General features: G+C 30.9%; 1 protein-coding gene across 1 annotated transcript in view; it reads left to right on the top strand.

The window, feature by feature from the left end:
- LOC143226523 (spectrin beta chain, non-erythrocytic 5-like) overlaps positions 1–17,355 on the top strand; it is a 179,633-nt gene that overhangs the window by 141,529 nt on the left and 20,749 nt on the right. Inside the window, 14 exon segments of the mRNA XM_076457571.1 lie at positions 663–821; positions 2,929–3,120; positions 3,380–3,463; positions 3,730–3,848; positions 6,060–6,174; positions 7,162–7,275; positions 7,660–7,781; positions 8,965–9,025; positions 9,129–9,230; positions 11,096–11,284; positions 11,930–12,007; positions 15,183–15,446; positions 16,468–16,752; positions 17,138–17,263. Coding sequence (XP_076313686.1) covers positions 663–821; positions 2,929–3,120; positions 3,380–3,463; positions 3,730–3,848; positions 6,060–6,174; positions 7,162–7,275; positions 7,660–7,781; positions 8,965–9,025; positions 9,129–9,230; positions 11,096–11,284; positions 11,930–12,007; positions 15,183–15,446; positions 16,468–16,752; positions 17,138–17,263 — 2,010 coding nt within the window.

Below are 17,355 nucleotides of genomic sequence, written 5' to 3'. Positions count from 1 at the left end.
TTAAATTCTGATTTCTCTTCAGTTTATACTAATGAAGCAGTATTCCTCATCTTGAGCAACTGAAAGATGAAAACAAAATTGAACGAGACAACTGCATAAATTCTGAGCTTGTTAAACTAAAATTTGGAAGTTTAAAAAATGATAAGGTTTTTGGGTTAGTTAATATTTCCCTGAGAGTTTTAAAGGTGAGTTTGTGTTGTTTTTTTTTATAGTAAAGCACATCAGGCTATCTGCTGTGTCCACCAAGGGGAATTACACCCTTCGTTTTAGTGTTGTAAATCCATAGACTTATCTCTGTCCCACTGGAGGATAGGTTTTAAAGGAGATCAAGGGTTGGGTATATGAGCCACTTGCCAACAGATTGGAAATTAGCTAATGTCACTTCTGTCTACAAGGGAGAGAGAAGTTATCCAAGTAATTATAGGCCTATTAGTCTTGAATCAGTTCCAAGAAGAGCTTTAGAAGTATGATAAAAGATGCTTTGTAAAGTCGTTTTACAAAGTATAGAATTTTAATGGACAGTCAACATAATTACACTAAGGAAAAAATCTTGTCAAGGACTGATCTAATTATTAAAAAGATTAAAAAATTTTCTAACTTCTTCCTTAGATTTTTTGTTAAATAAAGAATTATTCCTAAAATGCAGTCTTTTGTTGTTTCAGGCTGAAGCATGGATTGAAGAAAAGAATAAAAGCCTTGAGGTAGAAGTAGCAAGGGGAGAAGTAAACAGCATAGATGACAAAGTGAAAAATCTAAAGAAACATCAAGCTTTTGAAGCTGAACTGACTGCTCATGACCAAAGCATTACAGAAGTTAAACAGGTTAATTGTGTTAATTCACATTTTTAGTTTGTTAAACATTGCTGTAGTGTTGACAAGAATGATAAATTCCAACTCTCTTATTAAAAGAAAAAATGCTGGTAAATTTTTGATAACAATTCTCACTGGTCAACATTAAAACATCAGAGATGTTCACATATAATCATATATATACACACTACATGGGAAAAAGTGTGTGGACATTAGACCATCACACCCATATGTGGTTGTTGAACATCTCATTTCAAAACCATGGGCATTAATATGGAGTTAGTCCCCCTTTTGCTGCTATAACAGCCTTCTGGGAAGGCTTTTTGCTAGATTTTGGAACATTGCTGTGAGGATTTGCTTCTATTCAGCCACAAGAGCATTAGCAAGGTCGGGCAAGAAGGCCTGGTTCACAGTCGGCATTCCAATTCATCCCAAAGGTGTTCGATGGGGTTGAGGTCGGGGCTCTGCGCAGGCCAGTCGAGTTCTTCCACACCAACTTCGGCAAACCATGTCTCTATGCACCTCGCTTTGTATGCTGGAGCATTTTGATGCTGCAATGAAAAAGGGCGTTCCTCAAACTGTTGCTACAAAGTTGGATACACACAATTCTCTAGAATGTCATTGTATGCTGTAGCATTAGGATTTCCCTTCACTAGAACTAAATAGCCTAGCCCAAACCATGAAAAACAGCCCAAGACCATTATTCTTTCACAAAACTTTACAGTTGGCACTATGCATTCAGGCAGGTGGTTTTTTTTTGGCATCCACCAAACCCAGACTCATCCATCAGACTGCTAGATGGTGAAGCATGATTCATCACTCCAGAGAACACATTTCCACTGCTCCAGAGTCCAATGGTGGTGTACTTTACACTATTGCAGCTGATACTTGGCATTGCGCATGGTGATCTTAGGCTTGTGTGCAGCTGCTAGGCCATGGAAACCCATTTCAGGAAAGCTCTTGACAAACAGTTTTTGTACTGATGTTGCTTCCAGAGACAGTTTGGAATTCGGTAGTGTTTCCACTTCACAATAACAGCACTTACACTTGCTACAGTGGACAGACGATTTTTATGCTCTTCAGTACTTAGCAGTCCTGTTCTGTGAGCTTGTGTGGCCTACTACTTCATGGCTGTGCTGTTGTTGTTCCTAGATGTTTCCACTTCACAATAACAGCACTTACACTTGACATGGACAAGTCTAGCAGGATAGAAATTTGATGAACTGACTTGTTGGAAAGTTGGCATCCTAAGACAGTGCCACATTGAAAGTTACTGAGTTCTTCAGTATGACCAATTCTACTGCCAATGTATGTCTATAAAGATTGCATGGCAGTATGTATGTTTGATTTTATGCACCTGTTAGCAGTGGATGTAGTTGAAATAGCCGAACCCAGTAATTAGAAGGAGCATCCACGTACTTTTGGCCATGTAGTGTATATTCACACTATGGGAGCAAATGTTCACATGCACCTTATATATCACAGCTGATATTCAGATGTACATTGTCAGACCTGATGTCCTTGTGTATGTTATCTAAGCTGATGTTCATGTGTGCATTATCAGGGCAGATGTTCACTTCTGTGTTATCAAAGCAAATGTTTATGTATGTATCATCAGAGCATGTAATCATCTGTATGTAATCATACCAGTTTGTTCATCTACACATAACCTACAGTGTGTGTGTGTGAAGTAATGTTGTAACAGATGTTCTTGTTATGCATGGTGTGTGTAATTCCAGCAGGTTGTCATGTAAGGTGTGTATGTGTGATTGTAGCAGATGAATATGTATGTTTTTGTATGTGTGTGGTTATAGCAGATGAACATGCATGATTGTGTATGTAGTTGCAGCAAATGGTCATGCATGATTTTTTTATGATTGCAGTAGTGTCATGTGAGGCTTGAGAGAAACAAGTTTGCACAGAGATCTGGAGCTTCTGAAAGTTCTTTGACTTTTGTAAAGTGAAAATATAATGATATGTATGTAGCCTGAACTAAAATAAATACTATACTGGTAGAATTTAGTAAAATGTATACAACAAAAACTTTTAAATGTTTTTTTATAGTTGAATGTTATCTTTTGAATGTTATCTCCTTTGTAAACTTATGATGATTTTATAGAAAGGTGAATCACTCTTATCCAAAAGACACGAATCATCGACTGAGGTCAGAAGGCAACTGGAAACATTGCTAAAGAAGTGGGCAGAGCTACGTAAAGCTTCGTCTGATCGAGGTCGAGGTTTAATGGAGGCACAGGACATTTTAGAGTTGAATACACAAGTAGATAAAGTAGAAGCATGGATGAGAGACAAGGTATATTTAGCTGATCAGTTTTCTGTTCTGTTAGGTAGTGCTATTAGTATTTACTAAACACTTTCCAATGGCTTTTGTGTTAATATATAATGGATTTTATAAATTAGTTTATTTAGTATTTAAAATGTTTTGGACTTTGAATTCCCATAAACATGAATTATATATATGTAAATTTGTTTGTCAGTCTAAAAGTGTTTTTGACTATCATGCTTAATTTTTATTAAAGACACATTTATATGATTAGTTGTTTGATCTCTAGGAAATGATGGTTCAGGCAGGGGACACTGGAAATGATTATGAACACTGCCTTTCGCTACAGAAGAAGCTAAATGATGTGGATTCAGTAAGTAAACCTTAAATCTTACCTTATGTCGAATAATAAAAACTTAAAACATTCAGTTAGTGCTTCTTATTTTGATATGATTACCATTATTTAATTTTCAGTCTTTAACCAAAAGATCACTTTAAAGAAAAAACATTTGTTATTCTCAGTAAATATTGAAATGCTTGTTATAAAGACTTGTGTAACTCACTCTTATAGAATAGCTGTGTAAAAACCTTTGTAAGCAGTTATTATATCAAGCGAAATGCCACCGTTTTGTGTTTTAGGACATGAAAGTGGATGACTCAAGAATCAAGAACATCAATAACCTTGCTGACAAACTGGTTCGTCAGGGTTTATCAGACACACGAGCAATTCAACAACGATGTGACAATTTGAATAAGAAGTGAGGAGATTTTTTTGATATCCTATGATTTTACTTTGTTTTGTTACTTCAATAAATGGAATAATGAAACCCTGCTACTTTTCACAACTGGTTGATGTTCTTACATTGAAGCAAAAAGTGACTTTTCTGGTTCTATAAGTGTTTTTGGTAAGAGTTCCTGCTCTGTGAGCAAAAATGTTTTTTATGAGGTTTATATGATTAATGAAAGTTCAAATCGTGCTCATGTATTAAGCTTTTCTGTCTGTTTATTCCAATTTTAGTGTTATTATGAGATTGTTTCAGGGTGTGTTTTCTGCAAAATGCATTTTGATGGTATGTATAGAACAGTGATATGGAAGCTTCTGTTTTTGTTAAGAATACATATTAATATGGATATTATTTTGTAAAAGTATATGCTAGTTACCACAACTTTCTTTTTATTGCTATACTTCAACATTCTGAGTCAGTTTTCCAATAAATCTATCTTGATTAAACAAAAGAAAATTTGTTAAAAATATGTAATAAAGATATTACATTTTAGTTCATGCTAAAATAAAGGTGCAAAAAGAAATTACTATTCTAAGCAGGGATGTGCTGTCTGATTGGGAGCCTTAAGCAGAAATATTTTGGGTTCTCCTCTGAAACAATGCTGAATATGTGGTTTTGAAAAATAAAAAGATATGCAAGCACAACAAATATTAATGCACTTTTTAAATGTAATTTCTTCTTCACGGACACTTATGTTACTATTCTGGTATCTTTGTCAAGTTACACACATTTTATGTTGTGTACAGCACGTGAAGTTAGTGCACACACAAGTTAGACTGAGTTTTTAAATTGTTTTCATTGAAATGATGTTTTCAACCTCACAGACTAAAATTACCAAAAGTCAGTCATAACAGAAAAGCGTGTTTGTGTTTTTCTTATAGCAAAGCCACATAGGGCTATCTGTTCAGCTCACCGAGGGGAATCGAACCCCTGATTTTAGCATTGTAAATCTGGAGACATACTGCTGTACTAACGGGGGGCAACAGAAAAGCAAAAACTTTTGTGAACTTGGAGGTGGAGGGGGAGTCATGAACTGTCTAGCCCCCTTAACAACTACCTGTGCTTAGTGTGCTTATTTATGTTGCAATCACCAAGTGTAATGTCTAATACTACCAAATTTTAGTTTCAAAAGCACTGTTAATTCCATATGTATTATTCCAGGTGTATTGTGATTCTGTTCTCATGAATTGTGTGCATGTATGTAAAATACAAATCTCTGTTTAATTGATACGAGTTTTAAAAATGCCACCTGTTAATTTTCCTTTCACCTCATTAAATATCTGCTGTAACTGAAATTTTTGTAAGTTTGGTAGTCTCTTCATTTACAGTACACTGATGTTGTAAGCCTGATATACAAACAAAATTTAGTTACAAAATTATAAATTAATATGATAGTTATTCAGTTTTATGTTTGTAATGCTTTCTAATCTAATTATTATTTTTTGCTGAAGTAAAAATAGTTATTTTAATGCAAATTTTTTACTGATATGAGCTTAAACAGCAAGTCTGGACAAAATCATATGGACTTCTCTCTTGAAACTAGATAGAATTTTTGTTAGGTATAATAGGAAAAAATAGCAAATTTGTTTTGAATGACAGGTTGCATTGTAGTGGTTTTGGTTTTGTGTAGTATATGTAGTATGGGCATTCAGCCCAAAGGTTTTGCATTTTTATGTATTTTGAATTAAATGATATTTTCAATACATCAGGAATACAAATCCACCACATCTATAAAGTTGCTACCTGGTTGTAGATTTTATATGTGACACATATGCTGTAATGTATCATGGCATTTAAAGTTTTTGGTATTATTCAAGAAGACACTGCAATGAATATAAGAGTGTATAATGTGCCATTATTTAATCATTATAATGAAAATAAAAAGAATTGTGGTTAGTATAATTTAAATTTGATCCAGTACATTTTGCAGACCTATTGGAGATCGAACATCATAACAAATTCTTACACTTCTGCTAGAAAAAAAATTTAAATCCTTCTATTTTTATGAATTGCTAAACATTCTACATCTTTAACATAATGAATTTGTATAATTTGTATTTAATTTTTTATTCTTGAAATTTAATAACTATTAATCTACTGAACTTGTATAAAATGTATATTAACAGTATTTAGTTTTGTTATATAATCCTGCATATCTATATTTAATGTTAAATTTGTTTGCAGGTGGAGAGCACTGCAAGGAGCTATTGCAGCATATCGAGGAAAACTGACAGGTGCCTTGGAAATTCATGCCTTTAACAGAGACATTGATGACACTAATGATCGCATCAGTGAGAAGGTGAGTGTTTCAAAAGATGTCAATGATATTTACAGTCAAAACGTTTACAAGTTAAGCAGTAATATTTAATTTTTTGTGTGTGTGTAAGATGCTGATGGATAGCTTATTTTCTGTGTTCAAAAGTATAGTAAAATATTACTAGTATGGTAATAATAATGTTTTCTGCTTTTACTGAGTGTGGACAGAAATAAACAAAGTATAGTGTGGTATTACTAGTTTTATAATATTAACATCTTACAACCGGGCGTTAAATCAGTAAAAAGTATAGTTTAATGTTTCTAGTTTGTTTATAGGAATAGTTTTTACTTGGAATGCACAAATATATGCATTCAATCCCCAACAGAAATGGGTATTAATCTCTTTGTATAACAAAATTACACTAAGTTTAAAAAGATCCAGCTAAAATATATACAAAGGAAAACATTGTAGTTGTTTTATAATTAAAATTGACTCAAAAACCAGAAAAGGACCATGACTGACCATTTCAGTTTACCTTCTCTAATCTACCCTTTTTGATCATTTCAATTTACCTTCTCTAATCTACCCTTTTTGATCATTTCAATTTACCTTCTCTAATCTACCCTTTTTGATCATTTCAATTTACCTTCTCTAATTTAGCCTGTTTGACCATTTCAGTTTACCTTCTCTAATCTAGCCTCTTTCAAATGTTACATCATATGGTATTTTTAATTGCCATTGTGGCTAACTCATCTCAGGGCTAATGTACAGCATTTCTAATAGCTTTTTAACCTGTTTAATGAACACATATGATGTATTTTAAGAACAGTTTGGGAAGCAAAAATAAACAGGTTAACATGTTTTTGTATTCTTTTAATTGCCAGTTTTTCAGATTAAACGTTTTCTCCAAAAGTGTCAGTAATATCTTATTTTGTAATACTGCCTACCAATAGTTTTTACTTTAAAAACAATTTAATAATAAATGTATGAAATTTTACAGTGTATTGAAAATGAAGATTCATATTTTAGGTTGGATTTCTTTCTGTCGAAGATGAAGGAAAAGATCTTCAATGTGTAGAAGCTTTGCAGCGTAAACAGGAAGCTGTTGAAATGGAAATCCAGGCGATTGATTCCAAACTAAGAGTGAAGCCCTAGTTTTTTTAATAATATAATAAATGTTCTTTTAAAGAAATATCAAAGAAAGATACGAAATTCTTTGCTCCATTGAGAAAATTGTTGTTATTCCTTTGTTTTAACTTGATGAGGCTATACTTTGGTAAACTACTTAGTGTTTGGTACAGTATAGTCTGTTTTATCATGTGCCATTTATATTTATTGTCTATAATGATATGTCAAAGTTTCCATAGGTGTTCACTTTCTAAATAACATGTAATATTGTGTTAAAATAAATGCAGCATAGCATGTCAAATTCATCATATTTGGTTTTAAAACACCTGACTAAATTAAATGCCAGTAACCAACAACATTCATAGCATTAGCTCATTTTGTTCTAATATGAACTTGTAGCAACATGATGCTGATGCTCGTCGGTTAATCCAAAAGTATCCAGATATGGCAAAACTTACTCGAACAAAAATTTATGAAGTTCAAGAAAATCGACGAAGATTGACGGACGTTTGCAAACAGAGGTAATAATTGTCATAAAGCAATACAGTTTTAGAATTCATTTGGACATAACATTAAAATAATAAAGTTTTGAACTTGCGTTTTCATCACTGTTTAGTATTATCGTGTGATTGATCAATATTTAGGAGAATAAAGTTTGACATTATTAGATTTTATCATCTCTGGCATGTATTGTGTGAGTAACAAACAGTCTTCTTTGTGTTTAGTTTGAAGAATTTGTATTTAGTTGGAAATATTACTAAAAATCCTGTAACTTTAAGAAATAAATTATTATAAAATGTTGTTTTTCCATTTAAGAATAATATAAGTAATCTAAAGAATAACTGCATATTTGTAGATAATTTTAGATCTGTTACATAATCCAATAGTTGGCTTATAATTTAAGTACAAGTATGAGGGTAATAAATTACTGCAATTTTCTGTAGAAGGATTGTTTAATTAAAATTCATGTGATGATTAATTAGAAGAGTTTTCTGTGAAAGCAAAATGTATTAAAGAACAATATTCAACAAGATTAAAGTTTTGGAAATTGTCATCCGTTTTTTTATTGTGAATTACTATTGGACACATGCTAAAAACATGTTTCAATTTGTATTCTATTTCATAATTTACATTTAAGAATGGATCTTTAGAATAAAATTATTATACTGATAATAACTAAGAGAAATATGTTTGAACTATTTTACAACTTATTAGATACATAGAGGGTTTGATTACATTTATTGAATTTATTTTCTTTGTTAAAAATAAATCTGTTAAGTTCTTTGAAGAAACCATAAATTTTAATTTGGTCAAATAACATTTAAATTAAAAAGTAAAGAAAGCTCGTTTACAGAGGAAACACTGTTCTTTACTTGTTGGAAATAGAGAAAGCTCATTTACACAGGAAATGCTGTTCTTTACTATTTGGAAGTAAAGAAAGCTTGTTTGATTTCCTGATATCTTGGTAAATTGACTATTTCAGATTTATATGTTGTTAGATTTAGCATTTGGTAGTATACATAGTGTGTTGTGTAGGATGCTATTTTACCTCATTATATCACACTTCACAATGGAACATTAATTTTAAGATCTTCAACATTATTATTAAAATTAAGTTTTTAATGTGTGTAATGTTTATTTGTGTGATAACCTCCCTTCATTTAGTTACAACTAGTGATTATGTTGTTATTCTTCACCCAATAGAAAGCAACGTTTAAAGAATGCACATAGTCTCCAAACCTTCTTGACTGAAGTTGCCAAGCTGGTAAGTAACCATTATAGTTGCTTTTGACTGAAATATTAGCTTACAAAATGCATTTACCTTATTGTACTCTGCTGTAAATTTTATACTATTACATTTTGTGCAGGAGTCGTGGTCAGATGATATGGTAAAGCAGATGAAATCTGATGAACTGGCCAACTCAGTCTCAGAAGCTCAAAGTAAACTACAGCTGCACCAGGAAAGAAAGGTTAATGTCATATTATGTAAAACTCCATAAAATGATTTAAGTCTTTCTTTTTTTTTTAACATAATTGTATAACATAGGCTTATTCACATACATGATACGTTATTGTAGCATAGGGTCAAATATGTCTGAATATTTTCCATTAAAAATATTCAAGATATTGTGCAGGAAATAACAATAATTGTGGACATCCTTATAATTACTACAAAATTAATTTGACTTAAAACTAGTGTGTTGAAATGGCTAAACCAACAGAATTTATTTCCAAGAGTCACTGGATATCTTTTATTTGAAAAATTGTGTGTGGAACCAATTCAAAATATCAAGTTGAAATATTTTGCTAAATTATATACTCACTTCATTAGTACTTATCAGTTTTTATTTATTTTACTTTTACTTTAGAGTTTAATTTAAAAGTCTGCTAAACAGGAGATTTGAATGAGATAAATTACAGAGTGTCACTAAACTACTCATTTATTAAGTTGCAGCTGAACAGAATGAGACTGGAAACACGTGTTAAACCAAATTATCAAGCTTTATTAAGATACTTTGCACAAAAAACTGTGTGTGTGCTTTTTCTTCACCAATCTTCTAAGCTTTGTACTTTACTTTTTCAAAGTATGATCTTGACTTTACCGTTCTTAGGTTTGAAAAAATTTCTTGATACAGATCAAATGGTGCCATCATGTAACAATTTATTCTCATTACACATATCTGAAGTTGTAACTAACTCTCAGTTATCACATGAACAGCCGTTAAAAGACATTGGTGTTGAAAGCCTTACACAAGGTCACATAAAAGTCATGTGTTCACTTGGAGAACTAGAAACAAGGTCAAATTAATGATCTTTGTGACCATGTGATATATGAAAACTGCAAATATTCTGAACAATGAATAAAGTCAGAATAAATAATACTATAGGCAAATAGAAAACGTTGTGCACTTGTATATCATACTGATCAGTCATTATAGACTGTATTCACTTTACTTATACTAGTTATTTATTACAAAATCTGTACCAACTAAGTACTGGTCATTGATTACAAACTATGTATTGTCTTTATTTGTAATGGTTAGTCATCACAAACCATATACTTACAAAGTACTGGTCAGGTGATTATTATAAACCGTGTACCCCCTGTTTACTGGTCGGTCATTACAAACTGTGCATTTCCATAAATCATTCTGTAAAATGCTGTAAGTTTGGAACTATATTTGTATCAAATTATATACAGATGTATATTATAATGAAGCTTAGTGATATTCATTTAAGAAATATAAGAAATTATAATTAATCATTCAACCTTCTATTGACTTCATCTGACTGGAGATTAGAAGTGAATATTTTGTTCTCTTTGCTCCAGTCGTTAACACAAGAAACTGAAGCATCTATCTTCTTCTAGACATACCAGGTCACCATGGAAGATTGGATTCCAATACTGTTTACTTTGCCAAAGCTGTCTTTAAAACATGTTGTATTAGCACCTGGCACATGTTATGTTTTGTATTTTGCAACAGATTGATAATGAAGAGCAAAGGAGATGCATACACACATCAAATACATTAATGTTATGTGTGTGCCTTATGTGGTCAAAACGTTTTCTTCAGCTGTTTTTGTATTTGAACAACAATTTTGAAAGAACACCAAATTTTAGTTTTCTGTTGTAAGACATTATGATGTACATCTGAGCATGTTAACACGTGCAGTGTATAAACTTCTTTGCTCTTTTGACAACAGATTGCTCATTTCTTTTAAACACATGTGTTTTATATGTTCATATATCCTGTATGTTGCAATAAGAATTGAAATAAATCTTTGGTGTAAATCTACATGAAGAGAGAATTTGTTAACATTTATTTCTGAACAGGCAGCGATTAACTACCGGAAGGAAGTGTTCAGGGCAGTGAAAGACTCTGGCCACATGTTGCTCCAACAGAACCATCCTGGAAAAGAGAAGATCCAAGAAGGCTTACAGAACTTGGAAAAAGTGCAGAAAAAACTGACTCAAGTTTGGGATGAATGTCAGACAGTTATGGAACAGTGTTGTAAACTCCAGGTACTGAAGCACTTTTACTTAAATGTATATTTTTATGATTAGTTTCACGAACTGAACTGAACATTTTATTTTCAAGTTAGCTATACCTTTTATTAAAAAGTGAACCTATAGTTATGAAGTTTCAAAATACATTCCATTATAAGCTATTTGCATCAAGGAGGACAGCTTGAGTTTACAGGCTTGCAATGCTAAAGTTTAGAGTTTGGTTCACAGTGAACACAGAAGATAGTCCAATGTGACTTTTTTCCAAAACAAACTTTAGGCTCTTGACGTATAACATGTAAAAACTGTATTTTTTTTTTTTTTCACTTGATCATAATATTTTATATTGTAGTATTTGATCCTATAACTGATTAATAATTTTTCAGTCTTCAACAACAACACCAACAAAAACAATGTTTATCAATTGGACTGACTACTGTGTTTATTTTTCAGTATAAAGAAGCTGAGGACATATTTTAAATTTTCTGTTTCTCTTATGATCCAAGCTAATTATTGTATGAGATAACACGTTTTGTGGGTTGTTGAATCATCAAATTCTTTAACAAAATGCTTGTTAAATAAAAGGGAAGAAATGTATTTGTTTAGAAACATTACTTTCAAAACTTTTACAATTTCATCATCAACAAAATTCTTTTCATATAGATGTTCATAGAACAAGCAAAACAAGTGGAAGTATGGTTAGCATCTCAAGAAGCCTTCTTAAATAATGACGATCTTGGAGTAAGTAATTAACATTTTAATTCAGTTCTAATGGGAATAAGAACAGCATAAATATTTGTGTGTGTGTGTGTGCACACATCAATAAACAACTGGAAAGTATTCATTAGCCATGTAAATGTAAGTAGGTCAATGTAAATGTTGCAATCTTTCTTACAGAATTATATTCAAGACTTAATTGAAATACATTATTAGCAATGTGTGTCAGTACTTAAGTTGTAATTAAAATCCTAATATTATATCAGTTTGAATTGCTTAATTTGAAGAGGAAATGTCAAAATAAATTCCCAGTCTTCACTTGTGTATCATGTGACATTTATTTCCTCTGAATTGCTCACTTGTATATTAAATACCCTTGAGCTGAAAAAGAAGTGTATAGCATGTGTTATAAAGCAAAACCATGTTCCTCTTAGCACGTGCTATCTTTGAAAAATGTAAGTAATTGTGTTTGACATTTGCTATTATAACCAATATAAAAAGAAGATTTTAATTTCTTTTTTTTTTTTTGGAGGGGGTGAGTTTGTTCTCTTCATCAGTTTTGAGATATTCTACATCAATATTGTAATTTGTTATTGCCAGTGTCACTTCTATAAGGTAAAGAAAATATTTTAACACACACTCACACATCAAGTTAGTTTAGAAAGTGATTTAAATTGTAATAGAATATTAACAAAGAAAAAACTATGTTCTAAGTTTCATATTTAAAATTAATGAAAATTAAATAAAATATTAACTACAACTCTTAAAAAAAAGGGTTAACTTTCATTGAGACTTAGTGAGCAAAAGTACAAGATCCACAAGTAAGCTCTGAATTTGTTTGTGTTTTATATGCATTTTTTATGTACTGTTATAAAATTACCAAATTATAAAAATTAGAAAGTGGCAGTAAGCAATAAATCTAAATGATTAAAGACATTTAAATTGTATGAACTTTAACTGTAAGAATAAATAGTGTGTAATTTTTTGTAATAGTATGCAATCATTCTAGAAAGAAAAAAGAATTACTTCATGTTGTGGTGATTACAAGGTCAGTAAAATAGACTGAGTCTGTATACAGTGTTAGAGTAGTGAAAATAACATAAAATCTAAAGTTTTACTGAAAAAAAATAGTTATTTTAGGAGGTTCTAATGGTTATGCAAACAAAATCAGAGAACTGTAAAATAGAAATGTATCTTCAGCTTTAACATGAAAAATCACCTTAAACTCACACTTTGATTCCATTAATTTACAGAGAAATATTTAGTTCAGGGGTGGAGGAAGCAAATTTTGATTCTTAAGGCAACCCAGAATAGCATTGAAAGCATGTAAAGGACATGCCCCTCTAGAAAAATGTTTTTAAAATAGATGGTCTGAGATTAAATTTTATGCTAATGCTTCAATAATTTATTAAAAGTATCAGTTATTTACAAGCAGTTCTTTATGATTCACAAAAACATGTTCTCATTGGCACTTATACTTATCAAGCAAGCACAAGCATATATGCTTGCAGATTATACATGTAATTTATTATACATTGTTGTACTAATTTGTACATACTACTGTAAATCTATACGTTTACCTGGAAGTGCAAGTAAAAGTTTTTAAAAAAAACCTACAGTTACTGGAGCAAAATATTGGTGTGGCTGTTGCCTGGTTTGAGGTTAAAATTCTTAATTCATAGGTAAACGTTTGTCTGTCAGAATAGTCCTTCTTGGATATAATTACCTATAGTATTTAAATTCAGTGTGAAATAAACACATTTTGAGTTTTATTGCTAACACAGTTCTGAACTTTATTGGACTAAACTTCCAACCACTTTCATTTGTAAAGGAAAAAAAGTCTAATTTATTAGTTCAGTGTATTTATATATATACATGGAACTAATGTTCAAAAAGTTAATTAGATATTCATGTTAAAAGTTCAAGGTTGCCCATCTGGTTGTAAATGGTTTCTGAATTCCTTTATTCTGTTGTGAGAGAGAAATAAAATTTCTTAACTTGTGACAAAACCATTGCCCAATTAGGATCGCTATTTTACACTTCAAATCTTGATGATCCTTTTGGAATTGACATCAATAGAAATTAAGTTACTAGAGGATTTCATTAGGTGCATGTTGGTGAGTTAAATAGCTTGGATAGAAAAACAGTTAAATTGGAGTTGTTTTTGGTCAATCTGCTTTATTAATTTGTGTGTTATTTTTGTTTTAAAATGCATATTTAGAAATTAAGTTGATTCGTTTGATAATAAAAACTTTGAAAAAATTAGGCCTATATAGTTATGGTTGTTTGAGTTCAAAGCTATATGTGCATGTATGTAAGTGCATGAACATTGGCTAATGTGATGTGTTGCTCTTTAGGCAAGAAAAAATTGGAAGTTGTGTACAAGCCAGGAAATAAATTTATATAATTATATATATATATATGCAAAGAGATAGATGAAATTTTGAAGACAATGAAATTGAAAATATGGTAATAATCAATTTAAAAGATATGGTTTATTTTATAATTTTTGAAACACATTATGAATTTTTGAAACCTGATACTCAGGAAGCTATAGAATTCAAGGAAATAAGAAAATGGAAGATGAAAAGCATTTTATTCTTTAGAATAAAAACACCTTGCACTTAGACTGATTTAGTAAAAGCTTTGAAAATTATGACAATTTTTACTGTAAATACTTCATAAAAAATTGTTTTTTTTATATAACAGACTGGTAATGTTTACTTAATGCCTGCTGCATATTACAAATATACACAAAATATATCCAGAGTTACAGCATAAGAAATGACAGGAAATAATTTGTATACATATGTATATTTTAACTTTATTAACAAGTGAATCATTTTTTTGTACTTTAAAAAAGTTTCTGGTTTTATATAAAAAAAAGTTTGAAAAGGCTATTTGGAGAACAAAAAAGAATACATAATTTTGTCAGCAGGTTTGTTTTTGTTATTGAAATATTAAAAAGTTGTAGTTTGTTAGAATTGTTATTGACTGCATCTCACCATTAAGAGTAAACAAAATATTTTTATGTCACACTTTTTTAGTATTAAATAAACTATGATATGATGTAAGTTCCAAATTTCTACCTGTTTTTTATGTGTCATTTTTCTGTAGTAAGTGGTGGAAAGTCATATTCTTATATCAGATTATTATTCTGTAATTTCATTAAGATAAAAAGTTTCTTTATTAATTTCAGGATTCTACGGCTGGAGTAGAGTCTTTGATAAGAAAACATGATAACTTTGAGAAAAAAATGTTTGCACAGAGTGAAAAGGTTGACCAGTTTGAAAAGTCAACAAAAAAACTTGTAGATAATGGTCATTATGATGCTGATGCAATTTGCACTAGGTGTCGAAGTATTTGTCAACGTCGAGATAAGCTTAAGGAAAATTCTGCAACAAGAAAGAAGTTGTTGCAAGAATCAAAGCAGTTTCAGCAGTTTTTAAGAAATGTATATGAGGTATGTTGTTTGAAATTCTTCAGTTAGTACTTTATTATTTTGAAAGTAAGCATGTCTTGTGAAGATGGATTGCCATGTGAATCAGATTGTTAACAATATTTATAAGTATATGTATTATAAACCACAGAATGTAAAGAGATGCATGCTGTTAGACTAAGGTTCTACAGAAGATGCATTTTAAAATTTGAATTTCGTGTGAATGTAAATAAATAAAATGACAAAATGTTAATGCTTCTGAAGAAATAAATTTTGTCACTAGTAAAATACAATCAGTGAATACAACTAAAAAGTTACAAAATAAAGGTCTTAATATATTCAGATATGGGTGTATAATTTGTAATCATTCGGAGCTGGTTTTGCCACCCTGTGCAACTTCTGACTGTGTTGCCAGTCCCCCATTGAATGTTCTGTGAACTACCTATATGCAGCAACATATTCTAGCTGTATACTTTACCAAAGAATGTCGAATTTGTCTGGTAAGGGATTTTTTTTCTTGTTCAGGAAGCAACTGGTGACCAGAACCAATATTTTTTACATTCATTTTTGTCACCTCTAAGAACCTACCTCTCTTTGAAAATGTACATTCTGAACCCCAGTTGTACAGATCCTGAAGTAATTTGTTGAAAAGATGGCAGTTTACATATTTAAATTTAAATTTACTCAATTGCACAGCCCCCTTCAAACATGTGGTTGGCTATTGGTCAGTTACCTCTTTCTTTCTTTGTGAACCTGACGATGACCAAAGAAGGTCAAAACGTTGTTCGCTTCTCTATATGAAAAAAAAAAATCTCAACCCATACCAGCCGTTTTTACATATATATTTAACCATCACCTAGTTCTGTGCAAAATTCAAAACTAATCAAACAAACAATCTTCAGAACTTTAGATTAAATAAAATTTATTGTATAATATCATAATACGGTACCCTAATGAAGTAAATTTGATTATTATGCTATTAGAATCTTGAAAAGGCCCTGATAAAATAGAAATTTGAATATTTTTTTTTATTTTGACTCATTAGGTAGAAAGCTGGATAAATGAAAAACTTCAAATAGCTACGGATGAATCGTACTTAGACTTGACAAACTTGATAAGCAAAATTCGAAAACATAGTGCTTTTGAGGCTGAAGTAACAGCCAATAAAGATCGTATAGAAGGAATCAAACAGGAGGGGGAGAACATGCGTAATGTAAAACATTTTGCTTCAGATGAAATTGGAACTCAGCTGACAGACTTGGAGAATTTTTGGAAAGAACTTTTAAATCAGACAGCACTCAAAAAAGAAAGACTTCAGGATGCTTATCAGGTATTTGAAATATTAGTTGTTAATAGTGAACAGAAACTTGGTACTGCTTAAAAGATTTAGAAGCAAATATTACTTTTTATATTAATATCTTTTAAAAGCCTTTAAAATACATTTATGTAAGAAGTGACACAAAGATGTACTTTTTGATATGGTGTATTTTCTTCCTTTGATGGTTTGTGATAAGTTTATATAATGTATTATAATATATATATATATATATATATACACACACACGCACGCACACATACATACACACGTGTATGTGTGTTTGTATGTATTTTATTTGATAACATTATACTTTTTTTCTCAAATTCCTATGTACAAAAAAAATAATAAGCAGGATTAATCTGTGAAGAATTCTCAAATAATTATCTGTTTTTTACAGGCCTTACAATTCTATCAGATATTGGATGACTTGGAAAAGTGGATGGATGAAGTAGAGACTCAACTACAATCAGAGGATCATGGCAGGGATCTAACAACTGTTCAGAATCTTTTGAAAAAACACCAGGTTTTAAACTTGTTTCTTCAGAATTCTTTTTAAATATTTATGTTTTGATGTGCCTAAAAAGATTTTGATTTTGAATTTGGGTTTATTCAATG

Source organism: Tachypleus tridentatus, chromosome 9, assembly GCF_004210375.1.
Source record: "Tachypleus tridentatus isolate NWPU-2018 chromosome 9, ASM421037v1, whole genome shotgun sequence".
NCBI classification, from domain to species: domain Eukaryota; kingdom Metazoa; phylum Arthropoda; class Merostomata; order Xiphosura; family Limulidae; genus Tachypleus; species Tachypleus tridentatus.
This window is presented reverse-complemented; position numbering and strand designations above follow the sequence as displayed.